The sequence below is a fragment of the Rhinoderma darwinii genome, chromosome 4 (genome assembly GCF_050947455.1).
Source record: "Rhinoderma darwinii isolate aRhiDar2 chromosome 4, aRhiDar2.hap1, whole genome shotgun sequence".
Classification (NCBI taxonomy): domain Eukaryota; kingdom Metazoa; phylum Chordata; class Amphibia; order Anura; family Rhinodermatidae; genus Rhinoderma; species Rhinoderma darwinii.
In genome coordinates this window covers 201,268,891-201,285,771 of record NC_134690.1, presented here as the reverse complement: position 1 = coordinate 201,285,771, position 16,881 = coordinate 201,268,891, and the positions used below count along the sequence as shown (strand labels likewise).

General features: G+C 39.5%; 1 protein-coding gene across 2 annotated transcripts in view; it reads right to left on the bottom strand.

Annotated features, from left to right (window-relative positions):
* The window catches only part of BCKDHB (branched chain keto acid dehydrogenase E1 subunit beta), a 281,425-nt gene that overhangs the window by 120,672 nt on the left and 143,872 nt on the right, over nt 1-16,881 (bottom strand). For both annotated transcript variants that reach the window (XM_075862066.1, XM_075862065.1), the window contains exons 4-6: nt 15,954-16,087; nt 7,611-7,766; nt 4,293-4,401 (exon numbers count right to left, since the gene is read on the bottom strand). In XM_075862066.1, the coding sequence (XP_075718181.1) occupies nt 4,293-4,401; nt 7,611-7,766; nt 15,954-16,087 (399 nt within the window). The remainder of the gene's footprint in view (nt 1-4,292; nt 4,402-7,610; nt 7,767-15,953; nt 16,088-16,881) is intronic.

The following is a 16,881-nucleotide window of genomic DNA, read 5'->3' as shown; positions in this document are numbered from 1 at the left end:
TAAGCAGTGTTTACGTAAAGACAATTGACATGCTGTGGAATGAATTTCCGCACCACAGGTCAATTTCTGAGCGTTATTTCCGCAGCGTGTGGATGGGATTTGTTCAATCTCATACACTTTGCTGCTACTGTATTTGCTGCGGATTTTCTGCAACTAATTCCGTTGCAGATAATCCGCAGTATTTACGCAACCTGTGAACTGGCCCTAAAAGTGATCGCTAAATTGTAAAATAGTGATAATTATAGCAAATCATATTATTTCTTCTAAATATCTATAAATAAATTGCATTTAAATGCTAAAAAAACAACAATGTATTCATATCTATACACTACGATAACCTCTCTCTATAAACCGAGAATACTTATCTCACAGTTAAACCTTACCCTGCTGAATGTTCCATTTAATAAGAGTCATTTCTCTCATGCACTGTCAAAGTCTACCTTAAATATCGATTAAACAGTGTGGATGTGAGGCCTAACCGTGAATCACTTACAATCATTTCTCAAAGATCATTGCAAATGGCAGTGACCTTCCTTTTCTTCCTTGCAGATAACACGGTGTTCACGTGACATGTTTAATAGCAATGTAATCATTTTTAAACAGTGAAATAGCAGATCTAGTTTGCATACATATGAACTATTAAGTAATGAAGCAGAAACCTATAGCGCTTGAGCGAATATTCAGTGCTTTGTAGCGGAGGTCAATCTGTTGCAGATGAAAGCTAAACATAGACGTAAACTCTTAAAGTAATTAAAATTAAAATATATTTTATTATTATATACTCTACATATAAATGTTTTTAATATATATATATATATATATATATATATATACTCTTAACAACATTTGCCTTAGATATAAAACTATACCGCCACAGGCCTATGTACTTTACCATGAGTCATAGAAACATAACCATTATCTATGAAATCACAAAGCAATAAATATTACTCTCTTTTGGTTCATACAGTCAATGAGGACACAAAGCTGATTGACCATGAAATCCCTTATCGGTAAAACGTCTCGGAATACGTGATCACAGCTGTCATGACAATGACTTCTGTCACAACTGAACCCATGTAAACAGCTTAGTGAAGATGTAATTCTACTCGTGCTGGAGTCACTAACTTGTCAAACTTGTGTAAAAAGTATAATTACAAACAATTTATTTTTTTTATCAATGATTTACTGCAAACCAAAAAATATTATTTACATTTATTTTTTATTTTTAGCCCTTCTAAAATGGTTTTAACAACAAGCTACAACATAGTAAAGCTATAATAATAGGACATAAAATATTGTAAGATCAAATATAAATAATATACTGTAGCTTCTGTCAACGTCTAGGTCCAAATATACAGTCTCTCTACAATAAGAAGATAACAAAACCAACTTGACTGTGTGAACAGAGTATAAAATATCCTTCATGGACGTCCACATATATATATATATATATATATATATATATATATATATATATATATATACAGTGAAGGAAATAAGTATTTGATCCCTTGCTGATTTTGTACGGTTTGCCCACTGTCAAAGACATGAACAGTCTAGAATTTTTAGGCTAGGTTAATTTTACCAGTGAGAGATAGATTATATTTAAAAAAAAACTGAAAATCACACAGTCAAAATTATATATATTTATTTGCATTGTACACAGAGAAATAAGTATTTGATCCCTTTGCCAAACAAGACTTAATACTTGGTGGCAAAACCCTTGTTGGCAAGCACAGCAGTCAGACATTTTTTGCAGTTGATGATGAGGTTTGCACACGTTAGATGGAATTTTGGCCCACTCCTCTTTGCAGATTATCCGTAAATCATTAAGATTTCGAGGCTGTCGCTTGGCAACTCGGATCTTCAACTCCGACCAGAAGTTTTCGATGGGATTAAGGTCTGGAGATTGGCTAGGCCACTCCATGACCTTAATGTGCTTCTTTTTGAGCCACTCCTTTGTTGCCTTGGCTGTGTGTTTCGGGTCATTGTCGTGCTGGAAGACCCAGCCACGAGCCATTTTTAATGTCCTGGTGGAGGGTAGGAGGTTGTCACTCAGGATTTGACGGTACATGGCTCCATCCATTCGCCCATTGATGCGGTGAAGTAGTCCTGTGCCCTTAGCAGAGAAACACCCCCAAAACATAATGTTTCCACCTCCATGCTTGACAGTGGGGACGGTGTTCTTTGGGTCATAGGCAGCATTTCTCTTCCTACAAACATGGCGAGTTGAGTTAATGCCAAAGAGCTCAATTTTAGTCTCATCTGACCACAGCACCTTCTCCCAATCACTCTCAGAATCATCCAGATGTTCATTTGCAAACTTCAGACGGGCCTGTACATGTGCCTTCTTGAACAGGGGGACCTTGCGGGCACTGCAGGATTTAAATCCATTACGGCGTAATGTGTTACCAATGGTTTTCTTGGTGACTGTGGTCCCAGCTGCCTTGAGATCATTAACAAGTTCCCCCCGTGTAGTTTTCGGCTGAGCTCTCACCTTCCTCAGGATCAAGGATACCCCACGAGGTGAGATTTTGCATGGAGCCCCAGATCGATGTCGATTGACAGTCATTTTGTATGTCTTCCATTTTCTTACTATTGCACTAACAGTTGTCTCCTTCTCACCCAGCGTCTTACTTATGGTTTTGTAGCCCATTCCAGCCTTGTGCAGGTCTATGATCTTGTCCCTGACATCCTTAGAAAGCTCTTTGATCTTGCCCATGTTGTAGAGGTTAGAGTCAGACTGATTAATTGAGTCTGTGGACAGGAGTCTTTTATACAGGTGACCATGTAAGACAGCTGTCTTTAATGCAGGCACCAAGTTGATTTGGAGCGTGTAACTGGTCTGGAGGAGGCTGAACTCTTAATGGTTGGTAGGGGATCAAATACTTATTTCTCTGTGCACAATGCAAATAAATATATATAAATTTTGACTATGTGATTTTCAGGTTTTTTTTTTTATATAATCTATCTCTCACTGGTAAAATTAACCTAGCCTAAAAATTCTAGACTGTTCATGTCTTTGACAGTGGGCAAACTTACAAAATCAGCAAGGGATCAAATACTTATTTCCTTCACTGTATATATGTGTATATATATATATATATATATATATATATATATATATATATATATATATACACATACACACATATATATATATACATACATACATATATACACACACACACATCTCCATATATATATATATATACACACACATACACAGACACACACATCTCCATATATACACACACATCTCTATATACACACATACACACCTCCATATATACACACACACGTGTGTGTGTGTGTGTGTGTGTGTGTGTGTGTGTGTGTATATGTATATATATATATATATATATATATATATATATATATATACATACACACATACACACACATATATATATATGAAAATGTACACAAATACTGTAATAAATCAAGCGTTAAAGGCGACGTCATTGACATCTCATTAAAAACGGACAACTGGTTATCGAGTTTTAGAAACGTTCTTTGTCGCTGTTATACTTTTGTATCCGAGGAAACAATATAAACATTGGCTCTGCACCTCACATTTCATGGATTTAAAATAGATTTCAAATATCAGTGAAACACTTTAATCCCTAGAACTATATGGCATAGCATTCCAATGGATCCTTCTAACACAAATGTAGCTAAAAGGGATCCAGATTAACCTTCTGGGCTATTGTCCAATCACAAATCAGGACCTTGTCAGACAAACCATTCTACAAGAACAGAAACACAGTCAGCTCCCACTGGTTGCCAATTTGTATGCCAGTGAGCTAAACATCAAGCACATTGTACTCGTACAGGCTATTACATTCTACTAAGATTAGCCCCGACGACTGCTGATGGTTTCCAGCTTAGACACTTGTACAGTAACTGAAGAGAACAAAACAGATTAGACACTCACTCACTGTACCCAAGTACAATATATTGGTTGGGGTATTTATTTTCCTACTCATGTGATATAGCACCAAAGTAGAACACTTCAACTTATACAAAGAGAAAAAACACACATAACAGAAACTTAATTTAAAAGAAAAAAATTCAGATGACTAAATCAGTAGAGGAATGGCCAAGAAAAATATGGATAAGCCAGGCAAGTTCTGATGGCCAAAGCATACAACTGCTGCCTTAACGTAAAACACTCGCCTGCAACCATCAACCATTTATTTCTAAATGAGCACAGCCAAAAAATGTTCTTCCATGCAGCCAAAACATAAATCTAGCCATATGAATATACACATACACCCTCAGCACATTACCTGCGGCTCTGTACAGTATTTTGGGTTCAAAGAAAATACATGGGTTTTGATCTTCAATGCAGGATAGAAGCAGGCCCTTTGCTTGGATTGGACTTCTAGGTATGACCACCTGCCGTACACAGCAGAATTAGACAGAAAATAGAAGATTGAATAACATACAAGAGTTGACAACATTATATAACATACGCCAGCGATATACAGTCATGAGAAAAGCAAAGTACGCCCACTATGAAGTCTATGGTTTTACGTATCAGGACATAACCCGCCACAGCCTTTACATTGGGTTGAGGTCTGACTGGGACATTGCAACCACTTGATTCTTTTATTGTGCAGTCATTCTGTTGCAGATTTGCTGGTGCGCTTGGGATCATTGTCCTGTTGCTTGACCCAGTTTTGGCACAGCTTTAACTGTTGGATAGATAGCCCTATATTTGACTCTAGAATACTTTATAGCTATACATGATCACTGAAATCAATATGTGCGTTCCTCAAAGAAACAAGTAGTATCACAGAGTGGGAACTCTTCATAAAACATAACCTTTATTCATTATTCAGAGTAAAATACTCTAGGTAATTTTCTTTCATACACAAATACACCTGACACAACCAGAGTTGAATCAATAAGCAATCCACAATTATCACCTGGAGTACCCAGAAAATTACATGTAAATAGTGTGGTACCATACGCACCCTATGGCCAAACTCCAGGCATACCATTCGCACCCTATGGACAAACTCCAGGCATACCATACGCACCCTATGGACAAACTCCAGGCATACCATAAGAACCCTATGGACAAACTCCAGGCATACCATAAGCACCCTATGGACAAACTCCAGGCATACCATACGAACCCTATGGACAAACTCTAGGCATACCATACGCACCCTATGGACAAACTCCAGGCATTCCATAAGCACCCTATGGACAAACTCCAGGCATACCTGTAAAGGATCTGCCAGACACAGCTTCTGTGTCGACGCCAGTGGGTAATCAGTCTGCACCTGCTCCTATGTCTGTGAGACTGACTCCATCTTCCACCACTCAGGATGGCAGGCTTAGGAGTGGGAGAGCCTATCACAGCCTGGCCAGACGGAGCTAGCTCCCGCCCACTGTCTATTTATACCTGCCTTTCCTGTTCCTCCTTTGCCTGTGATTCTGCTCTGCTTGTTTCCAGGCTCTGCTGCTGCTGCTTGAACTACTGATCCTCTGCTTGTTATTGACCTTGGCTTACTGACCACTCTCCTGCTCAGCGTTTTGTACCTCATGCACTCCTGGTTTGACTCGGCTCGTTCACTACTCTCGTTGCTCACGGTGTCTCCGTGGGCAGCTGCCCCGTTTCCCTAGCTTCTGTGTACCCTTGTCTGTTTGTCTGTCGTGCACTTACTGAGCATAGGGACCGTCGCCCAGTTGTACCCCGTCACCTAGGACGGGTCGTTGCAAGTAGGCAGGGACTGAGTGGCGAGTAGATTAGGGCTCACCTGTCTGTCTCCCTACCCCATCATTACAATACCATAAGCACCCTATGGACAAACTCCAGGCCTACCATACGCACCCTATGGACAAACTCCAGGCATACCATACACACCCTATGGACAAACTCCAGGCATACCATACTCACCCTATGGACAAACTCCAGGCATACCATACGCACCCTATGGACAAACTCCAGGCATACCATAAGCACCATGGAGTTTGTCCGTTGGGTGCTTATGGTACCACACTATCTAGATGTAATTTTCTGGATACTCCAGGTGATAATTGTGAATTGCTTATTGATTCAACACTGGCTGTGTCAGGTGTATTTGTGTATGAAAAGAATTACCTAGAGTACTTTAATCTGAATAATAAACAAAGGTTATGTTTTATGCAGGGTTACCACTCTGTGATACTACTTCTAGAATAGAAAGTTTGTAGGAAACTTCCTCCAGCTCACCGTTATCAGATCTTCACTGCAGGCTGCACCCGGTTCTCCGTGTCAGCACACGGTGGTTAGAACAGAACAAACAACAAGCCATGAGTAAGGACTTCGCATTCGTCCAAAACGCGTAGGCACTATTGAATATAGCTAACCACCTTTGCATCTCAGACATGCATATTTTAAATTATTTTCTGAAATAAAACTGGAACTGCGCTTTCTTTTAAAACTCATCTGCGCTGGATTGCTACCCCTTTTTGTTCTTCTACTTCTAGAATACTTTAGTATACAGAGGCGTTAATGACATTGTGGTGAATTTCCTGGGATGTTAAATCCTGTGTAGATTGTCAATTGTCTTGATCATTTTAAACTTGTGAATAATCTTTTTCACAGTAGAAAGATGGACTTCAAATAGTTTGGAAATGGCCTTAGAATCCTTTCCAGATTGATGGGCAAAAACAATTGCTACTCTAAGATGTTTGCGGATATCTTTCCTCCTTGGCATTGTGTTAACACATGCCCGAATGCTTCAGACTAGCAAAATGCCCGAACTTCGGCTTTTCTAGAGGTGGTCACACTTGATGATGGTCAATTAATCCAGGGGAATAGATGAGCAGCACCTCGATGCTACTTAGTCCCTTAATTCCTATGGAAGCTGTAAGGGTGACCTTCGTTTTTCACACATGAATTTTTCCATTTTAGATTTTGTTAAATAATTAATGAAACTGTGTAATTTGTCATGCGTTGCTGTTCATCTAAGGTTCGATTTACCGAATTCTAATACCTTCTAAGAACCAGATGATTTTTTCTTATGCCCGGATACGTAAAACAATAGAATTCAAAGAGGGTGCACTTTGATTTTCTCATGACTCTATACCTGGTTCTATTATATTAGAAATTTAGAATAAAACTATAGAAAGTGCATAAAAGTTTTTAAAAACTTTTGACATGTCGTAGTGATATGTCAGAAGTTTTGATCCGTGCTTGTCTGAGCACTGAGACCCCACTGATTGCTAAAACTAAGCAGCAGAAGTGCTCAGGTGAGCGCTATGCCACTTTGTTTTCAATCGACTTTGCTCAGAAATAGAAAGTCTACGAGTCTGTACACCGCTCACTTGAGTCTTCGCGGAGAGCCAATCAGAAACTAAGCGGACCAGGGCTCTTTGTTTTAGCGATAGGTGGAGGTCTAAGCGCTCCGACTCACACTGACAAATCTTCTGACATGTCATTATGACGTGTCAAAAGCTTTTCAAAAGTTTAGTTACACTTTAAGGTTTTGCTGTTGATACAATTCCAAATTTCTATTATATTGAACATGCCTAAAACATAACCGACTAATGTATTTTTCCAAATATTTGCAATTCCCATCTGTGTATAGGCAGTTATATGTAGATCATACCTTTACTCCAGGAATGTGAGCAAAAAAGGCCTCAGGACTTTGGGAATGATAAAGTGCACCATGGCCAACACAACCCCATGGTGCTCGAATGGTCAGGCTCCCACAATTAAAAAGGTCACCAGATCGGTATCGATATTTTGCTGCTTCATTAACTATCTGCAGAGTAGGAAAAAAAGAATAATTACAACATGTCTAAACAAATGAAATGTGAGTGAGCATATGTGTGTACACAGGGGCACAATAGGTAACCATGGTGCCCATTGGCAAAATATAAAATGGGGCCCCACTCCACCACAACAATTTTGGCAGAAATTGGGTTCAAGGCATAAAAAGTTTATGATCATTTTGGTTTCTACATAAAAGTTACACCCAAATATTTTATGCTACTATGCATAAGTATTAGGACCTTAGATGTTTTATGAAAATGAATATTTTATGATTTCAACATAAATACAGAGATAGATGGGTAGCCCTGCTGCATGCAAATAGCCATTAGCTTCAACAAGAGCAGTAGAGGAAGGCTGAATGCGGGAGCCAGAATGTAAAAATCTACACGTAGCACACAATCTATGTATAACGTGCAGAATGGACCCCAGGATATTTGAGTGAAATGACATCAGAAACCGAGAGAATCCACTGAACAAAATGTTGCACCACTAACCTTATGAATATAATCCGCATCTTCCATTTATTTCACCACATTCTGGAGAGATCACCTTCTCTCTCACTCTTGTTCTATTTTCTTTTCTATTATCTGCTCTCAATTTGTTCCCATATTCCTCTTTTTCAGTCGGCCGTTCTAACCCTCCTCCCTGCCTTTCCATATACATCACTTTCTCTCTGGCCGCCGGTCCCCTATTTCTTCCTTTCCTCTCATAGTCCAGCCCTTCAGTACTCTCATACCACTCCACCAATAGCGGCTTCTGCTCCTGCACATTTAACTATCAATCGCCACTTTTATTTTCTCTCAAAGCGCCCTGTTAACATAGCCACTATTTTATTTATTTAATGCACCTCATACGTGTCTTTCTGTACATGCTTAAAAAAGTGGTTGTTTACGGTGCCACAACATGTTGCATTTTATAATGAGTATGTTTTACAAAATAAAAAAATCTTTGCTCAAAACTGACATTGGACTCGGTATAGACTGGCAGCCTTCTACATGCTTCCACGTTTTTAACTGATTCTGTACCCAATCACTCTGGTTACCCATAGTACGTCTTGGAAGGAGGAGCTGCAGTCAGCATATAGCTATACACTTCTACAAACCCTTCCCAGTGTTGACACCCCTCCTGGGTTTTTTGTATTAATTTCTCTATAACTTTTAAAGATCCCTGCCCTGTGGTGCACCATATGTCTTAATAAATTTTCAGTGTCTTTTAAACCTTAGCCATGCACATGACGAATTGTCAACAGGGGCTTGTTGACTAGGCTAAAGCTTTTGACTGACGGCCTCTTATTTCCTGCAAGCTGGGTAGGAGCGGTTATTAAGCTTCTTAATTATCTGCTTCTTTATTGGAGAGGATTGCCACAGAGTGTGTATATGTATATATATGTGTGTGTATATATGTGTGTATATAGGTGAATGTGTTTATACACTAACGTATGAGGACACAAACAATTACACCTACTGTATATGAACTTGTTGGACAGGTCATTCCAAAACCTTAGGTGTGAATAGGGATTTGGTCCCCCTTTTGCAGTTAAAACAGTCTTTACTCTTCTAGGAAGGTTTTCCACAAAATTTTAAAGTGTGTCTCTGGGAATTTGTGCACATTCAGCCATAAGAACATATGCAAGGTTAGACAGTGATGTTGAACGAGAAAGTCTGGCTCACAATCCATGTTCCAAATCATGATAAATGTAACGGGGTGTTGAGGTCAAGGCTCTGCTCAGGATACTCAAGTTCCTCAACATCAAACCATGTCTTTATGGGGCACAGGGGTATAATCATGTTAGAACAGGAAAGGGCCTTCCCCAAACTGCTGCCACAGTGTTGTAAGCATACAATTGTCTAAAATATCTGTGTTTGCTGTAGCATTGACATTAGCCTTCACTAGAAATAAGGGGCTAAGCCCAAACCCTGAAAAATAGAACTAAACCATTAGCTCTCCTCCACCAAATTTTACAGTAGGCACTATACATTCTGGTAGGTAGAATTCTCCAGGCATCCGCCAAACCCAGATTCGATTATCAAACTGCCAGATAGTGAAAATGGAGAGAACACATTTCCCCTGCTCGAGAGTCAAGTGGCGGCATGCTTTCCACCACTCTAGCTGACGCTTGGCATTGCACATATTGATTTTAGCCTTGTGTGCAGCTGCTCAACAATGGAAACCCATTTCATGAAACTCCCGATGCGCAATTCTTGTGCTAATGTTACTTCCAGAGGTGATTTTATGCCCCTTGCTCTTCAACCCTTGGCGGCTCCACTCTGCGAGTTTGTATGGTCTACCAATTGGTGGCTGAGCTGCTACTTCAAAATGCTTCCACTTCACAATAATAATCCCTACCGGCGTTGTATGACAGTACAACATTTTAAAGCCACTGAGCTCTTCAGTATGACCCATACTACTACCAATGTTTGTGTATGGAGAGTGTATGGCTGTGTGCTTAATTTTATGCACCTTTTTCCAATAGGTGCTGCTGAAACACCTAAACTCAATAATTAGGCAGGGAGTCCACATATTTTTGTCCATATAGTGTCTGTACCCATATGTGTATATATGTGAATGTCTGCGACAAAACAGATATGCACCCTAAAAATTTAAAGAGGGCAGTAATCGGTTGGATGGCACCCTGTGTGAAACTCTCTAAGGCCGGCCCTGCTAACAGGCGGTAATGCCTACATATGGGGGGGGGGGGTGTTCCTACAGTTGGTTCAGTTTTTGTACTATTCCCCTGTGGCTAGTATTAGGACTAACACTCATTGTACACGTTAGGGCTCCCCTATCTCTGCAGCCTTGTTTGCGCTGGCTATTGAGCCCTTAGCTGCCCAGGTGTGCTCATATACATCTATGGTGGGTCTCAAGATTAGTAGCCATGAGGAATGCATAGCATTGTATGTTGATGACACACTGCTTTTCTTGCAAGATTCGAACACTTCCCTGCAAGCGGTCTTCTCTATCTTTGAGGAGTTTGAGAATCCTCCCACCCTCGCAACACTCAAATAACTTACACCAAAACACCCCTATGATCACACACTGTGCGGAAACATCTATCACAATCTGGGAACCTAGGCCATCTAGAGGGCAGTTGTCTTAGGTTTACAAAACCCCTAACGTCTGACAAAGGAAGACAAAAAAAACGTACACATTGTACCTTTGTACGTGCCTAAAAATAATGATGCAAAATACATTTCCGCCAGAAGGAAGAAAATTTTCTCTAGTGCCACTTATAGTCGACTACACTGTGAGTCAATGTCTGACACTTTATAGAGCCTTGAAACATGACTCTGGTTAATAGCCAAACCAGAGAGACCCATCTGTAAACAGCACTGTTTGGAAGTGGTTGCTCCTCATCAGTACAGAGTAGAGTTCTGGTTGGCTGAATGAGATGCATTTGATGCAGCTCTTGGAAGGAACTCATACTCCTTGTGAAGATCCAGCTGTAGGGAGTCTTAAGGGCAATGCTCTTTGGATGGCACTAGAGAGAACCGTTTTCTTCCTTCTGGAGGAGAGCTATATTTTTTTTTTACAGAGAGCGTTGCCCTAAAGACTCCATACAAGAAGCATTTCTGCAAGGAGAATCAGTACCTTCAAAAGAGCTGTATAAATTAATGAAACACAAGAACGCCTACTATTGTAAATGAGTAGACTAGTGCGAAAAGGCCACGCTATTCTCGTATTTGTAGTATGGATAGAATATATTATAGACAAAAACTATTTACCAGAGTTTCCCTTTAACCCCTTAACGACCAAGGACGAAAATGAACGTCATGGTCGGCTGCTAGTTCCCGCACCATGACGTTCATTTTCGTCCGCATTTCAAACTGTCACTCTGTGTGAACACAGAGTGACAGACCCGCGCTGACAGTTGTCCCCGACAGCTGAGACATCAGTCTTGCCGGACAGCGGACCATCGCCGCTGATTTAGGCAGTTAACCCCTTAAGTGCGGCGACGGCTTGCCGTCGCCGCATTTAAGTGGTTTGAAGCACATCAGCAGCCCCCACGAAGTGATCGTGGGGGCTACCGATGCTTGTCACGGCAATCGGAGGTCAGATAATGACCTCCGGGTTGCCATGCACGGAAGCCTCGGAGGAACAGCCTCCGGCCGTTCCTCCTCTGCTTCCTGTCAGTGTGACAGTCACGTCACAATGACAGTTAGAGTACATTACACTACGTGTGTAGTGTAATGTACTCTAGCAGCGATCAAAGCTGCAAGACTAAGTGTCCCCTAGTGGGACAAGTTAAAAAAGTAAAAAAAAGTAGTAAAAATGTTTTAAAAAAAGTGTAAAAATAAAAGTTATAAGTGATATAAACACTAAATGCTTTTTTTCCTATGATAAGACTTTTATTATAGAAAAAAAATGAACACGTTAAAAAAGTACACATATTTGGTATCACCGCGTTCGTAACGAACCCAACTATAAAACTATAATGTTATTTTTCCCGCACGATGAACACCCCCAAAAAAATCAATAAAAAACTACGACAGAATCGCAATTTTTTTGGTCACCACCGCTCCCTAAATAAAGAATAAAAAGTTATCAAAAAGTTGCATGTACCCGAAAATAGTACCAATAAAAACTTCTATCCGTCCCGCAAAAAACAAGCCCTTACACAGCTTTATTGACTAAAAAATTACGGCTCTCTGAATATGGTGACACAGAATTTTTTTTTTTTATAAATAAGTCATTTTATTGCGCAAACGCAAAAAAAAAAAGACCAAACCTATATACATATGGTATCGCCGTAATCGTACCAACTCACAGAATAAAGTAAAAATGTCACCTATAGCGTACGGTGAGCGCCGCAAAAAGAAAACCTAAAAAACAGTGTCAGAATTCCTGTTTTTTGCTCAGGATTGCAAAAAAATTGAATAAAAAGTGATCAAAAAAAATCGCATGTACCCCAAAATGGTACCAATGAAAAGTACAGATTGTCCCGCAACAAATAAGCCTTCACAGGGCTCCGGTGGTGAAAAAATAAAAAAGTTCTGTCTCTCAGAATATGGCGATGCAAAATGTGCAGAGTGTCCAAAAGCGGATAAGATCGGGTGCCATTTATCAGTGCGACACCGGGCACATATCTGCGGATTATTATTTATTTACCCCATTATTATACCCTCTTATTATACCCCTTATGTACCCCGCACAGATTACACATGCCCCCCACATTATAAACTGAAATACCAGCGAAACCCAAAACAGAAAAACTACCAAGCAAAATCTGCACTCCAAAAGCAAAATGGCGTTCCCTCCCTTCTGAGCCCTGCAGCGTGCACAAGCAGCAGTTTGCGCCCACACATATGGCGTCGCCATACCCGAGAGAACCCGCTTAACGTTTTATGAGGTATTTGTCTTCTGTGGCACAAACTGGGCACAACATATTATGCACTAAAATGGCGTATCAGTGGAAAATTGCAATTTTCACTTTGAACCATCCGCTGCGCATTAACCCCTTTGCGCACCATGACTTAATTGCCCGTCATGATGCGGCGGTTGATGTATGGAGCCGGCTCACGTGCTGAGCCCGCTCCATACGCTGCGGGTGTCGGCTGTGTATTACAGCAGGCCCCCTCGGTACTAACGGACAGGTACAGCGATCGCTCTGTTACAGAAGCCTGTAAGAATAACAATATACTGCAATACATTAGTATTGCAGTGTATTGTACCAGCGTTCCAATAATCGCTGGATCAAGTCCCCTAAGGGGATTGATTAATAAAATGTGTAGAAGAATTATAGTTAATAGTAGTGAGAATTTTTTTTTTTAAAGTTAAAAAAACAAAATACCTTTTCGCATTTTTCTTCTAAAGTAATGTAAAAAAATGAACAAAATTGGTATCGCTACGACCGTAAAAGTCCGAACTATTACAATATACCAATATTTAATTTGTACAGTGAACATCTTAAAAAAATGTAATAATTGAAACCGCCAAAATCGGTTTTTTTTTTGTGACCTTCGCTCTAAAAAAAAAAATGTAATACAACTTTTGAATCACTTTTTATGTACCAAAAAATGTTACCAATAAAAACTGCAGCTCCTCCCGCAAGAAATAAGCCCTCACACCACTCTATTGATGGAAAAATAAAAAAGTTATGGCTCTTGGAAAGCGGGGAGTGAAAATCTAAAATATGAAAGCAAAAAATGGATCAGTCCTGAAAGGGTTAATTCATTTCTAATGAAAAAAACGTATGACAACATGTTGGGTATTTCCGTACTCGGGAGAAATTGATTTATAAAAAATGGTTGTTTTTTTCCTCCTTTATCCCTTGTGAAAATGCAACATTTTAGAGGAAAAAATGTTGATATTAATTTTCGCTCCCTAATTCCAATAAACTCTGCAAAAGACCCGTGGGGTCTAAATGCTCACTATACCCCTAGAAAAATTCCTTGAAGGTTTTTCCAAAATGGGGTCACTTTTGGTGGGTTTCCACTGTTTTGGTCCCTCCAGTGCATTGCAAATGCGACATGGCACCGAAAACCATTCCAGCAAAATCATAAATCCAAATGGCGCTCCTTCCCTTCTGAGCCCTGCTGTGGGTCCAAACAGCAGTTTATTACCACATATGGGGTATTGTCGTAATCGGGAGACATTGCTTTACAAATGTTGGGGTGCATTTTCTTCGTTATTCCTTGTAAATAATAAAAATTTCTATGTTGTTTCAGAAAAAAAGTACATTTTAATTTTTACAGACTAATTTCAATATATTTAGCGAAAAACCTGTGTGGTCAAAATGCTAACTATACCCCTAGATAAATACCTTATGGGGTCTAGTTTTCTAAATGGGGTCGTTTATGGGGAGTTTCTATCGTTCTGGCAGCTCAAAGCTTCTCCAAATGTACAGTGGGGCCTAAAACATTTTCAAGCAAAATATGAGTCCTGAAAGCCTCCGGGTGCTCCCTTCCTTTTGGGTCCTGCCGTGTGTCCAGGCAGCGCATTAGGGCCACAATGTTGGTATTTTTGAAAACAGGAGAAACAGGGTGATAGATTTTGTGGTGTGTTTCTTCATTCTCATGGTCGCTTTACAAAGAAATTGGTCTTCAAACTGATACTTTTATGAAAAAAAGTGAAATTTTTTTTTTTTTCACCTGCTATGTATTAAATTTAGCAAAAAACTGTGGGGTCAAAATACTTACTATACCCTTAGGTAAATACCTTAAGGGGTCTAGTTTTCTAAATGGGGTCATTTGTGGGGGTTTCCACCATTCTGACACCTATGAGCCTCTGAAAACCTGGCTTGGTGCAGGAAAACAAAATGTACTTCAAAATTTATAAAATTATTATTCAATTTGTAAGTCCTCTAAATTGCTGAAAATGTATTTTATTTTTTCAAAAGTGCTGCCAAAATGGAGTAAAGAGATAGAAATATATATTTAATTAAAAAAATTGTACAGTATGTGTGTACATATGTGACATATTGCAGTTAAAAATAGGGGAAAATGGTAATTTTTACAAAATTTCTTCCATTTTTCTATTTTTTAATTAATTTCCGCAAATCGTATCAGTCTACTTTTACCACTAAAATAAAGTACAACATGTGACGAAAAAACAATGTCAGAATTACTTGGATATTCAAAACTTTCACAGAGTTATTCTCTGATAAAGTCAGACATACCAGATTTGACAAATCTGGCTTGGTCATTAAGGTACAAACATGCCCGGTCATTAAGGGGTTAAACAAAAGTTGTAAGAATATTAGTGAGTGATATCCAACCAGACTCTAATATTGGAGTATGTAAATGTTCTATAAATTACAAGCAAGTCAGTCAGATCTTCTGTTTTACAACATTTAGCTTGCTTAAAACTAGTCTGCTTTTTGTAATGCGAAATGTGAATAATTTTCTCGTGGATATTTAAAAAGGACAAATTGGTTCGAAAAAAAAACCACAAAACTTGACAGCAGATTATTTCAAATAACAGGTTTCATCTGTAACCGCTTATTTACCATCAATGTATTCTAATGAATACGTTTTAAATGGTTTAGTCTGAGATGGAGACATTTTCATATTAAATTTGTTTTGGGGGAAAAATTACTAAGTACATAAATAACAAGCCTTACTAAATCTACCCTGGAAATGACTAAGTACATTAACCCAATGTGGAATAAACTACATTTGAGATAGGTAAACAAATTAAGATATGTCACCACTGTATTCCATAAACTCTGTGTACAAACCTGATCAAATGCTGGAAATATGTAGTCTGCAAACTGGATCTCAGCAATAGAGGTAGCGCCAGCAACTGCAACTCCAATGCCAAATCCAACAATTCCCTGTTCACACAATGGGGTGTTGAAAACTCTGTCTTTACCTGAAAAAAAAACCAAAATTGACAAGTTACCTATTGAAGTTATTTGTTAAACCTCAACTCAAATCGGATTCTCCGCCGGCAGGAGGTAACGTAATGTTTACAAGTCATACACAAAACACTGTGGTTATTACAGCTCGGCCTTAGAAATAGCACGGTGATGGTAAGGTCTGCCCCTATCTCTTATGTAGCACTTCGCAGCCCACTAGGAAGGAGAAACAGGTTATTAATTCCATGGCACATAATAAGCTGGAGTATGTCAGTCTATATATCCCGGAAATGCAAAATACATGGAGGCTTCTAAAATATACAGCACAGTCTATGTAGTGGACTACAAAAGAGGGTATGGATTAAACAGAAACAATGTAATGACATAGTACCCTACAACCTTTTCTGCGGGGCACCCTCTGAAAGTAATGAGAAAGCATTGCAAATATATGCATATCATAGGTGAATATCATGTGCTGTAAAGACAGACCTAATCCCCCTCTCCACAGGAACTGTCCATAGCATGAGGATTAGGTCACCCAACTCTTAGGCCCCAGGCACATGACCGTGGATTTAGACTGTAATTACAGTCCATAATTACGGACCAATTCATTTCTATGGCCAACGGACACCTTCCCGTATATTGACGGGAAGGTATCCGTGCCATAGAAAGGTTCCGCAAAAAATAGGCCATGTCCTATTTTTTGCTTTTTACGGACTGTGCTTCCATACCTTATTTGGGAGCACGGCCCACAAATGCGGGTGGCTGTCCAGGACTGATTACGGGCACGGTCGTGTGCATGGGGCCT